The following is a 22,085-nucleotide window of genomic DNA, read 5'->3' as shown; positions in this document are numbered from 1 at the left end:
AAAAACCATAGGATTTTCTTACCATAAAAATGTAACAAAGTGATGGTGAAATTTCTTGCAACTTACCCAATGGCCACTTGTAGGATACTCATTCCCTACCATCTTGCCCCACCCCCACACAAACCCCCATGCTCATTTTAATACTCTTATATTACCATAAATCATTAAATAGATGTATCAAGGCACAAAAGTTACAAACCCAAGGGACCTTAAAATAATCCTTGAGCCTTGAGACATGCACAGAGATATTAAGGCCTTGGAGCCAACTCGAGTATGCTTTCAGACTGACTAGAAACATACAGAACCTTCTCTTTGCCTGGAATTATTTATAGCTTAGTAGTTTTGTTTTGTTAAGTTTTACTTATTTAAGTAATCTCTACGCCCAACATGGGGCCCAAACTCATGACCCCAAGATCAAGAGTCACATGCTCCTGTGACCCAGCCAGGTGCCCCTGTAGCTTGGTAGTTTTAACAACTACTCTCCATTCTTTTCTTTAGTGGTCTCCTTGCCCTGTGTTCACTAAAGCAAGTGGACAAAGGTCTTTCCAAGGACAAAGACAGCAAAGACTAACTCACTTGATGTTATTTAACTTTAGTACAAAAGGCCAGAATAAGAAAAATATCCTGCTCTTCTTAAAACCTTTCACTAAATTTTATTTGCCTTGATATCTCATAAGAGATAGCATGAGAAGACAGTCCCATTTGTGGGGCTTACTACTCTTCACATAAGAAAAACATTAAATGTCAGAATTTTAGCTTTGGGGTGATGTTCTAAGTATAGCAGTAACTTAGAAAATAAAAAAGAGAAACTATAAGAATGTAATACTTGTTCTATTAGTGAACTAAAGCCTACTATGTGTCTGGGAGTATTCTAGGCTTTGGGAGTAAATCCATGAACAAGACAAATCCCTAACCTTAGGAAGCGTACAAGCTAGTGTGGAAGGCACACCATAAACCACTATCTAATATGATGTCATATCTGTTTAAATACTAGGAAGAAAAGTAAATGAGAAAAGGATAGAATGACAAGTGTTAGACAAGTTGGCCAAGGAAGGTCTGTCTGAGCAGCGAGCACATGAGCAGAGACGTGAATGAGGACAATGATCAGGATGAATATCCAGGAACGGGAGCTCTAAGCAGAGCAGATGAGAAATACAAAGGCTGCTAAAGGAACGTGGTCAGCGGACTCTGGAAACAGCACAAAGGCCAGTGTGGCTGGAGCCCAGCGAGCAAGGGGAAAAGTAGAAGGTGTCGTTGGACAGGGAGCCATGGTCAGACTAGTACAGGGTGAAACCCATGGTAGGAGCTTTGAATTTTACTCTAAGTTTCACTGGAGGCTTTGTGTGGTTGAGAGAAGGAAGTAAAAGACTCGTAGTTCGGTGTGAGAAGGCCCCGGGCTATTCTGTGGACAGCAAGACTACCACCAACGGCAAAAGCGAGGAGACAGCTCGCACAGCGGTCCACACAGGCCGTGCCGGTGGGCACTGGCGGGATGACAGAAGTGACAGAGGTGGAAGGTGTCTGAAATAGGATATATTGTGAAGAAATAGGATATATCATGAAGGTGAAGACCAAAAGACTTTGCAACGGGCTCCGTATTTTTAGGCTGAAAAATGTAGGATGTCATTTAATGAGATGGAAACACGGGAAGAGAGGTTTCAAGATAACAAACACTAGCACCGCATCGGACACCTTAAGTTTAAGACCCTTTGCGACATCAAAGAGTCGCTGTTAAGAAGAAAGCTACAGATACAGGTTGTGCTCAGAGCAAGAAAAGAGCAGATAACAGAATTTCTGGAATGAACAGCCCAGAGATAATATGTAATGCAAAAGAACTGAAAGTGAGCAGAAGACAATGAAGAGAGACCATTGACGCAGGAAAATACCAAGAGAGTGGGGTGTCCTGAAAGTGCAGCAAAAACACATGAACTGTCACCAATGAAAGTGGTTAGCTGTGTGCAACGACACTGGAGTGAAGGCCGACGAAGACTAAGGGCTGGCTGCGGCAAGGGGAGAGCGCGGGCGACACCGACAGGAGCGATTTCAGTCGAGCAGGAGGAAGAAAGACCCCTTGGAGTAGGGTCATGAGAAAGTACTCAAAAATGAGCAGCAGCCAGAAGTATAGACGATTCCTATAAAGGAGAGTAAGAAAGCGATACAGTACCTGGAAAGGGGGTCTGATCAAGAGGTAACGTTTGTGTTCAGGAAAGCAATACTGCAGCACGTTTGAATGCGGATGGAAATGATTCACTGAGACAGGAAATGCACGATGCAAGAAGCCAAGGAAAAATGAGGGTACAAAGTCCCTAAGAGAGGGAGAGAGAGGATCCAGGACACGCAGCAAGAGTGACCTGTGATAACCAGGCTTTTCTCCCATTTTAACTGCAGCGAAGGTAAAATACATGGGAAGGACTGAGAGCAGGGAAGGTGTGACGGGGGGTGAATGCAGAATCTCTTCCCTGGTTGCTTCTATTTTTTCTTTTCACGGAAATAAGCAAGATCATCAATAACTGAAGAACGAAAACTGGGAAGAGGTGTTGGAAGTTTGAGGAGAGAAGAGAAGGCGGTGAAGAACCCTCACCGGCGCTTGGGGGGGGAGGGGGGGCGGGCGCTTCCTAAGTGCAAGCGGAATGAGTAGGGCACAATCACACCCACTTGAGATCTGAAGTCATAAATTTAAAATGAAACCAGTGAAAAAGCTTATGTTTTTCTCCAGCCATTTCCAGCTGCTACATTGCAGAATTTAGGTTTTGTAATAAAAGCAAAACAATGGGACGGTGGTAAAAAAAAAAAAAGTTCAAGTTGAGAGAAGGACTCCATCGATGGGTCACAGACTCTGAGCTCGCAGGAGGGTTAACGACCCCATCACTGAGCTCACTGGGTTGGAGGACTGGATACGGTTGAAGAATGATTATGTGAGGACACCAGGAGAAAATGAGCTGGAAAAAGAAGGGGTAGCAGTCAGAGGGTAGGACAGTTGATGCCGAGATTCTGGAAGTGAAACAGCAATCGTGACAGCAAGTGAGACCATGGCAAAGGCTAATAATGTCGGACCATAAGGAGAGGCTGAGGTGGGCCGCAGAACAGGGATTTTAAGGAAATCCAGGACCCAAGGGGTCTGGGTACTGAATAGATTATATAAGTCACAACAGGAGAAAGGCAGGCACTAAAGTTTCAGAAAGTGAGGGAAAGTACTCAGGATGACTGCTGTTAAATGCCCAAAAAGGGCCCGAGGCACAGTCTGGTGGTACTGGCTTAGAGCAACTCACCAGTAACCATTGTGTTGGAAAATGCCACCTGAAACTTCAAAGAGACCTTCTGCTTACAAGTAACAGTATACAGGTCAGGGAAAATTTAAGGAAAAAAACCATGAAAAATAACCAGTGGGGAACTTCTATAAATTCAAGCTTAAACCAAAGTGGTAACGAATCCACTGCAAAATGGCAAAATGCAGAATTCTGCATTCCGAGCGACAGCCAGACCTCTGCCTGCTGAGACCTGATTGGAAGAGGGAGAACTGGAGAGCATGTGAAGGCTTCCCAAGAATTACAGCTGCAGAGCAACACGCTGGCCAAGTATTTTATGGGAAATTGTATTTCAAGATACAGCAATTTCTAACCTTTCTCTAAAAACTGTATGACATTCTGTAAGCAACAAGAAGACGACATTCAACTTAGAGGAAAAGCCTATCACTGTGTCTAAACTCTACCAACGAACTGTTAAAAACCATTGCCAATGAGAGACCACCTCACATAGACGCCTTCTGAATACAATAAGAAACCTTGTCCTTCTGACAACTTAAATCACTAACTTTATAAATTTTGGAAATTACTTTGGGCAACCTACTCTCCCCTCCTTTTGCAGATCCACAATACACATGAGCTTATTTTAAACATCTCAAAGACCAGAAAGTATTTGGTCTGGTTGAACCCATCATGCCACAATACCGTTAGTTAACAGGGCCTGTGTTTTTCCCCTCACACATATACTAACACGGTAAGCTTCACACACACACTGGATGCTTCATAAACAGAAATATACTGTGAACGATCATACTAATGGCCTGGAACTATTGCTTATGCCAGTTTTAATTTTGCTTTAATAGAACATTTCTCCACAGATATTAAATACTTTCCACTAAATCAGCACTGTAGGATAAAAAAGAGACTCCGTTTTTTCACTGTCATAACCTATCAAACTATTTCAGCAGATGAAGATTCTAGAACTCAGTATATACACAAATGCTAATTGTGCAAAGTATGATGTACATTTTCAAAAATCTGTTAAGTCTGATACCTGTTTCCACAATATTTTCTGTTTCTGTTGTCTCCAGTCCATCCATGCTGTCCTCATCTTCCACTGTAATTTTTCCTCTACTTCGAGGCCTATATAGAAATAAATACATAGAATTAAATGCTAAAGCTTACAATTATATTTAACATAAAGAAAAAGTTCAAAGTATACAACAACGTAGGCACTTTTAACTACATTTTACCATATCAAATAGTAAATATCATACTTTACTTTATTTCTCCCTCAAACCCAGGTCTTCCTTACACAAATGTGAAAACAGGCCCAGAATGATAGATTGGCATCACAACCCACTTTATAAAGCATGCTTTATTTTTAGGCTCTGTTCCTCTCTTGCGCTGACCCTGAGGTGACCCTCTGTCTAGAGGAGGAGTCCTTAACCACCAAATGGGTTCTTTTCAAAGCTCCTGTACCAGGTTACACCTCTCTACCTAGTGACATTGAGGAGTAACACCCAGATAAGCGTATTTTTAAGATACGTAAAAGTGATGCAGATCCTTGCAAACCACTCAAAAAAATATATTGTAAACACTAAACATAATCTAATCACACCTTGCAAATGTGGAGCGGCGTAATTTACAAATTTTATTTCAAAAAAGTAAAAGAAACATAAGTGTCATGAAAAGGTGAGAGTCTTTGACCTAATGCAATTTAAAAAAAAAAAAAAAACCACTAATGCCTCTAAATTTTGTGAATCTCAGAACTTAAAGACAGAAAGGAATTTTTTAAAAAACCAATTTTGTAACACATAAAAAAAAGCAAGAAATTATATATTTTTAAAACTTTGAAACTGACAGCGGTATTCAAATAATTTCAGAGCTTTAAATTATTTCATTACTTGAAAAGACACAAAACTCAGTATTTAAGTTGAAAAACACTTCAAAGAGTAGAAAACAAAAAGTAATAAAGGATTAATAATATGAAAAATCTAGAACAAAAAGCTTTGTTAAACAATAAAAATAGAAAACTTAAAACAATAGAAAACAGAAAATCTATTTAAATCTTTCTTTTTAAATGATATTAATCAAAAACAATACAGGGATGTAACAAAAAAATTTTTTAAGTTAAAGCAATCAAAATCTAAATGATTGTACATATAAACTATTACAAACTGTCAAAAGGTCATCCATACCCACAAAAAAACTTTAAAACACTTGGAACGAAAATCCTAGCAAATATATCAACAAACTATGGTTGGGGAAAAAAAAAAAACCTAAGTAAGATAATAGCAAATATCACCAAAATGAAAGTAAAGAAAGCCTGATTTAATATTAGAAATTAGCTAATATAACAGATCAAGCAGCCAAAACAGCATTGTTTCAAACTTCATGAGGAGAGGGGGAAAAAAGCAGAACTAAGTAAGAAATTACATGGACTGGGTAGGAAGGTGATTGGGCTAAAGGATTCCAAGGTGCATTTTAGGGCTCATGGGCAAAGGGAGAGGATATTTATCTCCAGAATTTATTAAGTAGCTATGTTTAAATTTGAAAGAAAACTTTAAAACAATAAAAGAGGAAAGAAGGGATAAGTAAAGTTTCACCAAACCCAAGCAGGCAAAAAAGAAAACAATACATGGTACAAAGAAAATAAAATAACAAGATAAAAATTAAATACAAATATAAGTTTTCACGGTAAATGTAACGGGCTTAAACTTGGCTGCCGTTATTTAATAATAAAAAGATTAATGTACTAGGATAACTCAACAGAACTTTTCACACTTTATAAAGGAAACATTTACAGAACAAAGAGGAACTGATAGATTCACAATTGTGAGAAATGTTCACATTCCACTCTCAGAAATGAAGATGAAATATAGTTAGAAACATCTTAAGCAATTACTTAGACAACATATTTAACAAGCATTCCTTAGATGATCTGATCAATCCTCCTGTGTCTGGCTCTGTTAAAATACAGGATACAGGGTTAAACAACAAAATCTATGTCTTCACTAAACTACATTCTAATGAGAAGAAATATTTGTTACTCTTCTAAATAGATAGATAGATAGATAGATAGATAGATAGATAGGTAGATAGGTAGGTAGATAGATAACATGAAGGAAAACTATAAAGCAAAAAATGAGGGACTAACTACAATTTTAATTAAGATATTTATAAAATAGAGGCACATGGATGGCTCAATCGGTTAAACGTCCAACTTCGGCTCAGGTCATGATCTCACGGTTCGTGAGTTCGAGCCCCGTGTCAGGCTGCACTGACAGTTCAGACCTGGGAGCCTGCTTCAGATTCTGTGTCTCCCACTCCCTCTCCCTCTCTGCCCCTCCCCTGCTCTCATTCTCTCAAAAATAAACATTTTTTTTAAATTTAAAGAATTAAGATATTTGTGAAATAAACTTTACAAAGTAACATTTTCTGTGAGTAAGGAGACACATCACAAGAGATCGGAGGTACAAGAGGAACCAAACTACGCTCTGGGAAAAGAGCACTACTGTAGAGGGTCGGAAGAATAGCAAAGCATCCTGTGGCTGGAAGAGAGTGAGTGAGAGGGGCAGTAAGGAGATATGAAGTCAACGAAAAAATTTTTTTAAAGAATCAGGTTTTTTTAGAAACCCGTAGACCAATACAAGGACTAGGTACAGAGCGAATGGAAGCTCTTGAAATAAACCCAACATAACTATCACAGTGAAATAGAGAATAAGAAACTAATTCAAGAAATGCTGTGGTGGCAGGATTTACTTCTAATCTTTCCTTTATAATTCTTCATGATTATGAAGAGTCATTGTTAAAGAAATTGAAACGTGATGACTTAGCTGGCTTTGTCATTTAATCTTCCAAACCCAGTGTTTTACTGTTTTATGTTTTTTGCTCCACTATCCTGACAACTGCCTTTATTTTCTTTTTTGTACAATTGGCTTTATTTCAAACTTGTTTTATCTAGAGGTGGGGGGGTAGAAGTAGAGGGAGGGAGGGAGAGAGAGACAGAGACAGAGAGAAAGTGGGTGTGTGGAGGGGGGGAGTTCGGGGGTGTGTATCAGCTCTCTGTGTTGTGGATTTCCTCAAAAAAAAAAAAAGTTTTAATTTTTGCTTTGCTTTTTTCCCTTCTTTCAATTCTTGGTTTTGGCACCAAAAAGGCATGCTTTTTACATTCACCAATCTATCACAATTCTTTTCCTTCTGCTCAACGGACCAACTTACCAAAATCATGTAATTTTTAAATGTCCCGTATTTCCTTCATGTCTTTTATTGCTGCTTACTTACTGGCTTATGGTGTGATTTTTCTGACTAATCAAATGAATCTATTTTTTTCTGAATGCGAAAGATAACGGTAATACTTTGCCAAATCTTTATCAGTAAAAAATAGATGAATACATTTTTTATTCCCATATTGCATTCAGATGTTCCCAGTTTTGGTTTTTAATAGAACTTTGAAGTCAAATTACAAATGGTAACATGAAAATTACTTATTCTTATCTTTCTTTGGCTTTTCTTGCCTCTTCTCTTTTTCTTTTGTATTTATTAACCCTTTTATGATAGTTTTGATTCATTCTGCTGCAAAGAAATTTGAAGTAAAGAATACCACTAACTTGAGAAAAATTTCAACCAGAAATCCAATGTTCAATATTAATTTATGAATTAAACCTCAGCAGACTTCTATTTAAAGCCACACAGGAGTAAGAAGGTTCAAAATACCCTCCAGCCATAAACCACGAGAAAACCAGACTGTAGGAAACAACCGTGACTGAACATTAAACAAAAGGGAAGGACAGAACTGTAATCCCTGGACAACAGGAAAGAAACCAGGTGAACCTACTATCAGAAAGGCTTTCTTTTCTATTAAAAAAAAATTTTTTTAAGAGAATTCTTAAAAAGAATGTTATTTGTTTGACCTCTACACCCAATGTGGGGCTCGAACTCACAACCCTGAGATCAAGAGTAAGATGCTCTTCCCCCTGAGACAGCCAGGCACCTCACGTCACAAAGGCTTTCTGCATGGAGTTAATGCACAAACTACAGCCCAGAGAGCGGAACTCGGAGGCTGGCAACTTTGCTGAAATGGGGACACAGAGATCATCAGTTCAGGAGACTAGGAACTGTGCAACAGTGTCCACATGGGGAAAGACCATTCAGGGAAATCGATCCAGACATCTGCATAAGGGTGTCCTTAAGTATTATCTGAATGCCAATCTGTTTAAAAGTGGGGGGAAATCCCAAGAGGCTGAACAAGAACAAGTTCCAAGGAAAAGAACAATCCAAGCACGGCTGTAATACAAACAAGTCCCAGAGCTCCCAGAGCCAGGAATCCGTTGTATTCCCTCTAGCCAGAATACCAAGACCTCACTGATTAGATTAACACATTCAGAACATGCCTTCAAAATTAGGGCTAGGGGGCCTGGGTGGCTATTTGCTAAAATGTCCAACTCTGAATCTCAGCTCAGGTCTTGGTCTCAGGGTCGTGAGTTCAAGCTCCACATTGGGCTCTGTACTGGGCATGAAACCTACTTAAAAATAATTAATAAAAACAAGCTAAACTAAGGCTAAATGAAGCCTACAACAAATTATCTTCTGAACAATCCCTAAAAGAGCTGACAAATAAGTCTCAATAATCAAAATTTTCCAAAACTAACTTTAAAAAAGTTCAGCATTTGTTGAAGTATTACAACAAAATCTAGTTCTCAACACCAAAATTACAGCGAAGCAGGAATATGTGAGTCTTGACCAGGAGAAAATAAAAAAATAAAACCAGAAAACAATGGAGATAATAAAAGGGACAACCACAGACATAAAATCAGCTATTATCAGTATGTGTCATATGCTTAAGAATGTAATGGGAAATGAGGGGCACCAGGGTAGCTCAGTGGATTGAGCATTCAACTCTTGATACTGGTTCAGACCATGATCTCCCAGTCGTGGGATGGTGCCCCGTGCCAGGCTCTGGACTGAGCATGCAGCCCGCTTGGGACTCTCTCTCTCTCCCTCTCTGCAACCCCCCCCAAATAAATAAACATTTTATTAAAAAAGAACATGAAGGAAAATGCATGAGAGAAATGAAAAACAGTAAAAACAATGTGGCTCAGTCCTTTTAGCGTCCCACTTAAACTTGGATCATGATCTCGTGCTTCATGAGTTCGAGCCCTGCATCAGCTGTCAGCACAGAGCCTGGAGCCTGCTTCAGATTCTGTGTCTCCCCCTCTCTCTGCTCCTCCCCTATTCATACTCTCTCTCCCCCTCTCAAAAATAAATTTAAAACATTTAAGAAAAAAATTTTAATAGAACTCACAGAGGTAACATCAAAAAATAACAAAATTTTCACTTTGAATAATTAACATCTGACCAGAAATGGCAAAAGAAAAAAATGAATGACCTTAAAGATACATCAAACAACACCTACCCAAAATAAAAGAGGAAATGAAAAAAGACAAACAGCTACAGAGCCCTGTGGGGCAATAGCAAACAATCTAACATATGAGGTTGGAAGTCGGAGGGAAGGGAATAAAAATACATATCTAGTGAAATACTAGGTGTAAATCTAGCAACTACAGAATTATAAATCCACAGATCCAAGAACCACAAGAAAATGGCAAACACCATACACACGCGCACACACACACACACGCACAGGCGCACACGCACTGACTGTAAGACACATTATAGTCAACTTGCTAAAACAGAGCAATAAAAGAAAATCTTAAAAAAAGCAGCCTAAGATTACTTAGAGTAAGAAAAACAAGAGTGACTACAAATTTCTCATCTGAAATTATAACGTAATTACAGGAGTTGGAGAAACATTAAAGAAAAAAACCTCATCAACCTTAACAAAACATGTAGCAAAGAACATCCTTCAAAAATAACATAAATGCTTTCTTAAACAAATTCTTCAATAAACCTTCATTACAAGATGTTAAAGACATTTTTTTAAGTTTATTTGAGAGAGAGAGAGAGAGACAGACAGACCGACTGACTATAAGCAGGTAAGGGGCAGACAGACATGGAGACACAGATTCCAAAGCAGGTTCCAGGATCTGAGCTACAGAGCCTGATGCAGGGCTCAAACCCACAAGCTGTGAGATCATGACCTGAGCTGAAGTCAGATGCTTAATTGGCTGAACCACCCAAGAGCCCCTATTAAGTAAGGGAAGTCTTCAGACAAAAGAAAATGATACTCAATAAAATCCTGGATCAGAGGGCCTGGGTGGCTCAATCGGTTGAGCATCCGACTGTGGCTCAGGTCATGATCTCACAGCTCATGAGTTCAGGCGTCACACTGGGTTCTTGGCTAACAGCTCGTAGCCTGGGGCCTGCTTCGGATTCTGTTATTTCTCTCTCTCTCTCTTTCTCTCTCTCTCTCAGTCTCTCTCTCTCTCTCTCTCTCTCTCTCTCTCTGCCCCTCCCCCACTCGTGCCTTGGCTCTGTCTCTCTCAAAACATTTAAAATAAACTCAAGGAGCTCCTGGGAGGCTCAGTCAGTTAAGCATCCAACTTTGGCTCAGGTCATGATCTTCAGGTCTGTGAGTTCGAGCCCTGCGTCAGGCTCTATGCTGACAGCTCAAAGCCTGGAGCCTGCTTTGGATTCTGTGTCTCCCTCTCTCTCTGCCCCTCCCAGATTCACTCTCTGTCTCTGTCTCTCAAAAAAATGAATAAACATTTAAAAAAATTAATAAATATTTTTTAAAACCTGGATCAAGATATTATGTATGCAAAAGAATAAAAAGTGATGGAAATGCTAAGTATGTAAGTAAATATAAAGATCTTTTCCTCATTTTTAATCTTTTTAAAAGTTAATTGTTTGGAGCAATAATTCAAATTTATTGTGAGGTTCATAATGTATATAAAATCAAACCATTTGGTAACATTAGTTCAAAATACAGGAGGGCAAAAGTGAAAATATACTGGTATACAAGTCTTATAGTACATCTGCAGCAATAAAATGTACCCTGAAGGTAGATGCTGATGAGTTAAAAATGAATAACGTAAACCCTTGAGCAACTCTATGAAAACACAGATGCACAGCTTGTTAGTCAGAGATAGAATAGAATCCTTTAAAAAAAAAGGGCGGGGGAACAAAGAAAATAATGGGACAGAAAGAGAATACAAACCAAGAGATTTAATTAAACATATTCACATCTATAATTGTGTTAATTGTCAATAGGCTTAACACTCCAAATAAAAGCAGAAATTATCAAATATTGTTAAAATGTCTGCATTACCCAAAGCAATCTATAGATTTAATGCAATCCCTATCAAAATACCAACAGCATATTTAACAACTAGATCCTAAAATTTGTATGGAACCACAACACCTCAAAGACCAAAGAGATCTTGAAAAAGATAAACTGGAGGTATCACAATTCTTAATTTCAAGTTATATTATAAGGCTGTAGTAATTAAAACAGAATGGTAGTGGCATAAACACACATAGATCAATGGAACAGAATAGAAAACCCAGAAATAAGCCCACAATTATACCGTCAATCTATGGCAAAAGAGACAAGAATATACAACAGGAGAAAGTCTCTTCAACCAATGGTGTTGGTAAAATTGTACAGCTTTTTACCAAAAGAATGCAAACTAGACTGCTTTCTTTCACATTTCATAAAAATGAAGTCAAAAATGGTTTAAAGACATAAATGTGAGACCTGAAACTATAAAAATCCTTGAAGAGAGCTCAAGAATTAATTTCTTGGACATCAACCATAGCAGTATCTTTCTCAATATGTCTCTTGAGGCAAGGGAAGTAAAAGTAAAAATAAACTATTGGGACTATATCAAAATAATAAGCTTCTGCACAGCAATGGAAAAAGATCAACATAACTACAAGCAACCTACTAATGGGAGAAAATATTTGCAAATGACATATCCAATAAAGGGTTAGTATCCAAAATATATAAAGAACATATGCAACTCAAAACCCAAACAACAAATAACCCAATTAAAAAATGGGCAGAAGGGGTGCCTGGGTGGCTCAGTTGGTGAAGCGTCCGACTTTGGCTCAGGTCATGATCTCATGGTCCATGAGTTTGAGCCCTGCGTCAGGCTCTGAGTTAACAGCTCAGAGCCTGGAGCTGCTTCATATTCTCTGTGTCCCCCACCCCCCACTCTCTGCCCCTCCCCTGCTGGTGCTCTGTCTCTCTCTCCCAAAAATAAACAATTAAAAAGAAATTTTTTTAATGGGGAGAAGAGGGGCACCTGGGTGGTTCAGTCGGTTAAGCATCTAACTTCAGCTCAAGTCATGATCTCACGGTTCGTGGGTCCGAGCCCCACGTCAGGCTCTGTACTGACAACTTAGAGCCTGGAACCTGCTTCAGATTCTGTGTCTCCAACTCTCTCTGTCCCTCCCTCACTCATGCTCTGTCTCTCTGTCTCCCTCTCTCTCTCTCTCTCTCTCTCTCTCTCAAAAATAAACATGTTTTTAAAGTTTGTAAGTTAAAAAATAAAACTACTCTATGATCCAGGAATCACACTACTGGGTATTTATACCCACAAATATACAAAAACACTAATTCCAAGGAATACATGCACCCTTACATTTACTGCATTATTTACAATACTCAGACTACAAAAGCAACCCAAGTATCCATCAATAGATGAAAGGATAAAGAAGATGTGGTGTGTATAAACACTGGAATAGTACTTGGGCATTGAGAAGAATGTAATCTTGCCATTTGCAACAACATGGATAGAGTAGAGAGTAAGTAAAATATGTAAAAAATGCTAAGTAAAATAAGTCAGAAAGATAAATCCCATATGATCTCAATCATATGTGGAATTTAAGAAACAAAACGGGGGCACCTGGGGGGCTCAGTCAGTTAAGCATCCGACATCGGCTCAGGTCATGATCTCACAGTTCGTAGGTTTGAGCCCCGTGTCGGGCTGTGTGCTGACAGCTCAGAGCCTGGAGCCTGTCTTCAGATCCTGTGACTCCTTCTCTCTCTGACCTTCCCCTGCTCACGCTGTCTCTCTCTCTCTCTCAAAAATAAATAAAAACATTTCAAAAAATTAAAAAAAAAAAAGGAAGCAAAACCAATGAACAAAGAAAAAATAAACAAACAAACAAACCAACCAAGAAAGACTCAACTATAGAGAACAAATTGATGGTTACCAGAAAGTAGATGGTTAGTGGGAGGGAGGCAGGAAATGGCCAAAATAGGTGATGGGGATTAAGGAGTACACTTATGATGAAAAAAATTAAGTTAAAATACAGAAATTAGAGGATAAAAGAACAAAGAGACAGAAAGATATAATGTGACAATCGAGTGAAAAGCATACTTCAGGAGCACCTGGGTGGCTTAGTCAGTTAAGCATCTGACTTTGGCTCAGGTCATGATCTTGCAGTCCATGAGTTCAAGCCCCACATCCGGCTCTGTGCAGATAGCTTAGAGCCTGGAATCTGCTTCTTATTCTGTGTCTCCCTCTCTCTCTTTCTCTGCTCCTCCCCTGCTCGTGCTCGGTCCCTCCTCTTTCTAAACTATAAACACTAAACAAAAAGATTTTTATGCAACTACATTGATAGAACTGGAAGGTATTAATGTAAGTGAAATTAGAGAAAGACAAACATCATATGACTTCACGCATATGAGGAATTCAAGATACAAAACAGAGAATGGAAGGGAAGGGAAGCAAAAATAATATAAAAACAGGGAGGGGGACAAAACATAAAAGACTTAGAATAAACAGGATTGCTGGAGGGGTTTTGGAGAGGGGATGGGCTAAATGGGTAAGCGGTATTAAGGAATCTACTCTGAAAACACTATTGTACCATAAGCTAACTTGGATGTAAATTAACCAATACATAAATTTTTTTTTAAAATAGAAAATTATGAATCACTGAATCCTACCCCCAAAACCAATGTTATACTATTTGTTAACTAACTAGAATTTAAACAAAAACTTGAAATATAATAAAAAAAATTTTAAAGCATACTTCAAACAAGGAATATTATAAAAGCTAGCAATTGACATTACATAATGGTAAGTGTCAATTCATCAAGGAGACAATAATCATGTCTGCACCCAATGCTTCAAAATACATGACAATTTAAAACAGAAATGTTTACAAACAAAATTATATTTATATAACTGTATATAACACTGCTCAACAATAGATCTATGTAGATATAAAACTCAATAAAGACACAAAATACTTAAAGCTACTATCAACCAAGTAGACCTAAATTGACCATTCTGAAACACTCTAAGTAATAACAACAAATTATACCTTCTCTTTCCAAGCACATAATCCCCAGAATAAGCCAAACTGTAGATCTTAACCCAAAGTTCAACAAATTTTAAAGGACTGAAATCATACCAAACGTGTTCTCTGGTCACTGTGGAACTGAACTGGAAAAAAGTTAAAAAGATACAAGCAATATCCTCAAACATCTGATAACACACACGCACAATTCTAAGTGACAAGGACATTTGAAAATGGTTTGAACCAAATGAAAATGAAAATACAGGATTTGGAAATTTCTAAGATTCAGGTAAGTAGTGAATAAATGGAAATTCAGTTATATCAGAAAATAAGAAAGATCTCAACTCTAGTAATAAAAGAAGCCTCTCCTTTAAGAAATCAGAAAAGGAAAATCAAATCAAAACCAAAATAAGAAATAATAAAAAGTCAAAAGTGGTAACATAAAAATACCATTACAGAGAATTTTTAAAAATCAATGAAACCCAAATATGGTTCTTTGAAAAATTTAGTAGATGACTTTCCAGAAAAAAATGGCAGCAAAGAGAGAAAAATATATAAACTACTAACAAAAATTAAAAAGAGGGGTTATCACTAGAAAGACAATACTCAAAAAAAGAGAATGAGAAAGTATTATAAATAAATTTATGTCAACAAATCAACAACTTAGATGAAATGGTCACACAATCCAAATTACCAGAAAACAGACTCAAGCCCAGAAATAGAAAATTTGATTAACCGGATGCCTATTTTTAAAATTAAGTTTGTAAGCATAGCCTTTCCACAAAAATTCCAATCCCAGATATCTTTACTGACAAATTCTAGGAAAAGTTTGAGAAATAGTACTAATCCCGCACTATCTCCAGGAAACAATGATGGAAGAAACACTTCCCAACTCATTCTATAAGGCTGGCATTACAATGAGAGCAAATTCAAAGATATTATATAAAGCCAATATCCGTATAAAGACTTGTTTTGTATGGAAAAAAAAGGAACATTCCACCATCCATTTTTCACATATATGATGCCTGTCTTACCAACTCAAAATAAAGATAATGCAAGAAAATAAAATTATAGCCCGTTTTTTCACTTTTAAGCATAAAAATCACAAATAAAAGATTATCAAGGGGCTCCAGTTATATGCAGGAATATATGCCAAACTTTGCCACCAAATGGAACTATAAAACATGGATATAACACATGGAACAATTGTTTGAGTTTCCTTAAAAACACAGAAGAGCAGGGAGTGCCTGGGTGTAACGGTCTGACTTCAGCTCTGGTCATGATTCCATGATTCATGGGTCTGAGCTCGGCATCAGGCTCTGCATTGTTAGTGCTTGGGATTCTCTCTCTCCCTCTCTCCATGCCCCACCCCCACTTATACTTTCTCCCTCTCAAAATAAACAAATAACATCAATAACACAAAAATACAGAATAGGAGGATGCTCAGGAACAGACACCAGAATTCAAAGTACTGCCAAGTGTCACTGAGTTGGCTGTTTTACCTCTCCAGTATCCCCTGGCCTGAACTCAGCAGTCTAACACCCAGGAATGATTGCTGAGATGCAGAGAGAGAGCATGATTGAGCTGACCCACAATCTGCCCAAGGGTGGACCTGATCCTATTAAGAATAACAAAGATTTTCAAAACTGAGCTAACAGATGCCTGGTCAGGTTGCAGACTGACCACTCTGTACTGCACACACAGAAACAGCACTGGAAAGGCCTTGAAAACTAAACTAAACTTAACCACAGCCCAAAAAAGGCGAGTTGAAACCTGTATCCTTACATACCCAGGCCAAGTGCCTGATATATCAAAAATATCAACATTCTCCATAAGATGCTTTTAAAACCCACATTCTTGTAGCAAAGGATTCAAAATGTTCAGCAAACAATCCAAAATTACTTGATACACAAAGAACTTCAAAAATGTCATATGACATGAAAAAATACAATGAATAAAGGCCAACGATAACATGACACAGAAGTTGAGATTATCTAATGAGCACTTTATGGTAGCTATTATAAAATATTCAAATGAATAGTTTTGAAAATTCTTAAGACCAAATTTTAAACAGAATATATCTGCAATTAAATAGAAGGTATAAAGAAGAACCAAGTGGAAATTTTAGACATAAAAATTACAAAAACCAAAATAAATATTAGAAATATTAAGTAGCAGGTCTAAGATGAAACAAATAATAATTACACTAAATGTAAGTGCATTAACTGTCTCAATTAAAATCCAGAGATTGTCAGAATCAATTAAAACATCATGACCCAGGCCGCCTCAGTTGGTTAAGTGTCCAACTCTTGATTGATTTTGGCTGAGGTCATGATCTCATAGCTGTGAGATAGAGCCCTTCCCTTAAAGTAAAATTTTTTTTAATGTTAAAAAAAAAAAAAGACCCAACTATATGCTATCTACATGAAACTCAATTCAAATATTATGACGTGTTTAAGGAAACAAATACACTATGCAACACTAATCAAAATTAAGCAGGAGTGGCTATTCTAATATCATACAAAGCAAACTGCAAAATAAAACAACAAAATATTACCAGATGTGTCAATTATACTTAAATTTAAAAAAAAAATTTTTTTTAGGGGCTCCTGGGTGGCTCAGCTGGTTGAGCTTCCAAATTCAGCTCAGGTCATGGTCTTACAGTGTGTGAGTTTGAACCCCACGTTGGGCTCTGTGCTGACAGCTTGGAGCCTGGAGCCTGTTCTGATTCTGTGGCGCGCCCCCCCTCCACCCTGCCCCTCCACCACTAACACTGTCTCTCTATCTCTCTTTCTCAAAAGTAAATTTAAAAAACATTTTAAAATATTTTTGAATTTAAAAAAATAAAAATAAATGTTTTAGATACCAGGGATAAAGAGGGACAGTGCCTATTAATAAAAGAGTCAATTCACCTACCACACCTAATTCTGATTCTGAATGTATATGAACCTAACAACAGAACTTCAAAGTTAATAAAGGGGAAAAAAATAAAGAAAGCACTGCTGGGGCACCTGGCTGGCTCAGCTGGGAGAGCATGTGCCTCTTGATCTTTGGGTCATGAGTTCTAGCCGCATGTTGGGGGTAGAGTTTACTTAACACACACATTATCCTCACTGATTCCTCTTAACTATCCTGTTGAAGCAGGTATTACTGTTCCCATTTTACAGATAAGCAAATTCAAATTAAGAAAGCTTATATAAGTTACTCAAAGTGACTGAACTGGCTACAGCTAAACTGCCGCGGGAAGGACATACTAGTGACTGGGGAGGGTCCATGAACTCTTCCTGCTGAGGTCTATGACGCTACTGGTTCCTCAAAAACTACTATTAAAAAGCAATTTGTTGGCAGTGGGGTGACTAGCTCCCCAGGGCCAGTGCCTATATTTACTACCAAAAACCGTGGCTTTAAAACCGAACTCCACTCGTCAGGCTCTCACATGTCAAATGAGCAAGGGAAAAAAACCTTCTAAGCTCAGAGTCCACCTCCCCTCTAAAGCGTTTCAGAATCTCACTGTGTGGCCTGGGCCACATTAACCCACACACCCTCCACAAACAGGAAGTTACAAGCAGGGACCTAAACAGACACTTGTACATCCATGCTCACAGCAGTATGACCTCTTCTAGAATCCCCCTCCAGTAATTCCTCAACCTTACAGTACAGGACCTGCCAGTTCATCTACCTTTCAGCTTCTCATTTTCCAACTAAGAGGCAGCTGCGATGTGCAGTTCGAAGCATGGAGCTTGACTGCCTGGATTAGAAAGCTAATTAATGATCAGCCAAAGACCCCGTGCAAACGGCTTAAACTCCGTGCCTCAATTTACTCATCTTTAAAATGGCAGTAACAGCAGTGCCCCCACAGGATTACTTTGAGGATTAAATGTAAAAGCACTTACAGGGGGATGGGTAAAATAGGGGAAGGGGATTAAAGAGGTACAAACTTCCAGTTTAAAAATAAATAAGGCACAGAAATGAAAAGCACAAAACAGGAAATAGTGAAATAACACTGCACAGTGATGGTAACTACAATTATCACGGTGAGCGCTGCCCTAACATGTAGGACTGCTGAATCACTATGTTGTGCACTTAAAACCAGTACAGTGTCATATGCCAACTATACATCAATAATACACAAACAACTGTCTTAATGTTACAATGCCAGTTCCGTAGGAGGCACTGCCGGTTAGCTAGCACTGTAACCGGCCCCTGGTCCCTTATCTTTATTCCCTCCTTCTCCATCTTGGAGTCCATGTCAGTAATTATGATCACTGTCACCTACAGCCTCAATAATTTCTGCCTTCATTTCATCCCATTATACTTGCCTTGCAAAATATCAATCCTGACTAAATATAACCCTGCTCTGACTCTGGCCCTAAATTCAAGCTGAGGAACAAAGACACAACTAAGGCCACTGATGGAGCTTGGAGCTCTAACCCCACACCTCAAGCTGCCCAGCAATCTTTCCGCTTGGCTCAGCTGACTCTCCATGACCTTCCAGGACCGTTTCATACCTTGCTGTCTTTGTTTAGACTCCCCATTTCCCCCCTTCAGCTGACAGAACTTGTTTGGGACTTCAGTGGGAAAAAAGGTGCTCAGAAGAGAGTTTCCATGTCCTCCTCTTACCAAATCCTCCAATTTTCCTGAATTTTCTCACATATCCTCCTACCTTCTCTATCTATGCTCCGGGCTACCACCAATTCCTCCACATGTGTTCTGGATCACATCCTCATTCCTTTTCAGAAACTTTCCATCTACAGATATAACTTTCTACTACTCTGAAAATTGACGTTCCATCAGTATACAAAGTTACTGCCAAACAATGATCTTCCAGAAACAGAAAAGAAAACCCTCTCAGGACTCCACATCCTCTCCTGGCTGCTGTTCCATCCTTACAGCAAAAGTCCTTCGGAAAAGTTCTGTGTCCTGTTTTCCACTCCAGCTTCATGTGTCCTTCCCCGCACTCCACTGTCTGCAATCAGGGTCACTGACGAGCACGGTGACCATACAACTGGGTTTGGCCCAACAGTACCAGTTTAGGCTTGTCATCTGGCGTAATGATTATGTTCCTGTCACATTCAAAGATGTCTCGGTTTGGCCAGGAAGTTACCTGAGGACTCTACGGCCAGCTTGCCAGCGGCCACGGGCACTTCTCAATCTGTCAGATGCTCACACAAGTGCACAAAACACTCCCCAGATTGTTCTACCACACTGGCTGCTCCTTCTCACTTTCCTTCTGGTTCTTCTAACTAGGAAAACTAGAGTGTGCAGGGCTCAGGCGTTTGATCTCTTCTCTATATACAGGAGGCTCATTCCCTTGGTGATTTTACCGAGTTCCTTTACATATAAGCCAATAATTCCCGAATTCCTCCATCCCTACCTCGCCACTGAATCAGGGCTCATATTTAACTGTCTGCACAACATCTCCACTTGGAGTCGAAGAAGCAACCCGAAGTGAAGGTGCACAAAACCAAATCTGACACCATGGCCAATCTCTGACAACTGATCTTTCTCGGGTGTTTGCCACCTCACTGCAGAGTGGCACCAGGAATCCTGGCAGCTGCGGCTCCGGAACTTCAGGTCACTCTCAGATCCTGGCAGCTCTACCATCAATATACAGTCCAAATGGAAAACTTCTCACGTGACACTGCTAACAGCCTAAGGTCATTGTTTTTTGTTTGTCACTATCTACAATTAATCTTTACTGAGCATTTACCTTGTAAGAGGCACAACTCTATTAGCATCTCTATTCTCAGAGAAGAGAAGGAATGTGACCGAATTTAGCAGGCCTCATCCAAAGCCAGCATTCCTGACCACTGGCTACACTGCCATTAATGGCCTCCCTGCTCTCTGAGCGGTCTACAGGCTCTGCAAACAATTCTGAATGAGCTTTCTAAACCTCAAGTCGAATCAGGTCACTCTCTTCCTCTCAACCCTCCAAAGGTTTCTCACCACACCGAGAATGAAGCCTAGAGTCCTCATGTCCTCCAAGGCCGAACATGGAGTGCGCGCCCTGCCTCGCAGGCGAACCTTCTCCTCCATAAACGGCCACCTCGCTTCCTCACGAGCTCACCTCACAGGTTCTGCTTCGGGGCCTTTGCAGTTATAGGTTCCTCTGCACAGAACCCTTTCCTCCCAGGTTCTCACGCAGAACTCTTCCATCAATCAGGTTTCTACTGAAATGTCACATCCTCAGAGAGGCCTTTTCTTACTAGCAAATCCACAAAATAGGCGCTGTCATTCACCATCCATTTCCCTACTTCATTCTTGTTCGTGCCCAAAATCACATTTACTTGTCAGATATTCATCTGTGCATGAAACTAGAGTTTAACCTCCACGAGGGCTGGGCGTCTGTTCTTGTCCCTGCTTCACTCGCAACCCCTCCGAGCACCAGACAGAACTCAGGCACACAGTACAGGCTCTGGGAATGACAACAGTTCTGTCAGTCGGGAGGAAAATAAGGGTTTCACAACTACAATGGAGACAACTGCCTAAGCAAGTTGTAGTTCTATTTGCTGCTGAACAGAAAAGTTTCCTAGGGAGTCAAACTTTGAAAGAAAGCCAGGTAACCTGAAACTGTGAATGCTGTGTCCTTAAGGTGAATTAAAAAAAAGTAAGTTTTAATACTACGCAGGAATAGACAAAACTGTCATTGTTGGCAGATAACCAGCATCTACTTAGAAAATACAAGCTACAAACGAAAGTCAGACTGAGACGTATAAATACAGAGAACGAAATGATGGTTGCCAGAGGGGAGGCAGATGAGGGCTGGGCCAAAGAGGTGCAGGGAAGAGAGGCACAGCCTCCAGTCACGGACTAAGTCACGGAACAAAGGGCACAGCCTGAGAACTGCAGCCAACGGTAAGATCCTAGCAGTAGCTACGCTTGTGGTGAACACAGCATATAATATAAAAATCTGTTGAGTCACTAAGTTGTACACCTTAAACTAATCTAGCATTGTGAGTCAACTATACTAAAAAGAGAGAGAAAGGGAGAGAGAGAACAGGGGGTGGGAGGAGAAAAGATAATACAAGTTAATCAACCGAAAAGCTAAGCATTCTAGAAGAGTATGAGATCAATATAGAACATATAAACACCAATAACCTTCCCATACATCATGCTGAACAAACAGCAGCAATAATCAATTCAAACAACTGACTGAAAAGAGATGCAACAATAATCACGTTTCTAAGAATAATCCTAATGAGAAAGACTATAATTTTACTCAAGAACATAACAGAAAAAGAGGCAGTATAAACAAGTAATTCAGACACAAAATGAAAGGACCTATGAAATAGGACAGCGTTCAATCTCTGACCAAGTAAACAGGGAAATCGAATGATGAAATGAAAAATGAAAAATACTGATAATATTCAGGAATGGTGGGAACAGAGGAGAGACAGACTTAGACGTCAGCTGGCAAGGATGTAAATGGAACAGCATATACTGGAAGACAATTTAGCAACAGCTATCAAAATATAAAATATGAACACAGCCTCACACCTAGAAATCCATTACCTCACGTGCACACACTGAGAAAGACAGCTGACACAGAGACACATAAGGATGTTCACTACAGTACACACAACATAAAAGCTGATCAAAGGGAACAAGGTATGCTCTATCCATTCA

At 39.2% G+C, this 22,085-nt stretch overlaps 1 protein-coding gene across 1 annotated transcript in view; it reads right to left on the bottom strand.

Annotated features, from left to right (window-relative positions):
* The window catches only part of KMT2C (lysine methyltransferase 2C), a 217,376-nt gene extending 197,313 nt beyond the window's left edge, over positions 1-20,063 (bottom strand). The window contains exons 1-2 of the mRNA XM_029954361.1: positions 19,834-20,063; positions 4,297-4,385 (exon numbers count right to left, since the gene is read on the bottom strand). Coding sequence (XP_029810221.1) covers positions 4,297-4,385; positions 19,834-20,063 — 319 coding nt within the window. The remainder of the gene's footprint in view (positions 1-4,296; positions 4,386-19,833) is intronic.
* Between the last annotated feature and the right edge of the window lie 2,022 nt (positions 20,064-22,085).

This window comes from Suricata suricatta, chromosome 2 (genome assembly GCF_006229205.1).
Source record: "Suricata suricatta isolate VVHF042 chromosome 2, meerkat_22Aug2017_6uvM2_HiC, whole genome shotgun sequence".
Classification (NCBI taxonomy): Eukaryota; Metazoa; Chordata; class Mammalia; order Carnivora; family Herpestidae; genus Suricata; species Suricata suricatta.
Note: the sequence above shows the minus strand (reverse complement) of the source record. Positions and strands in the feature narration are given on the sequence as shown.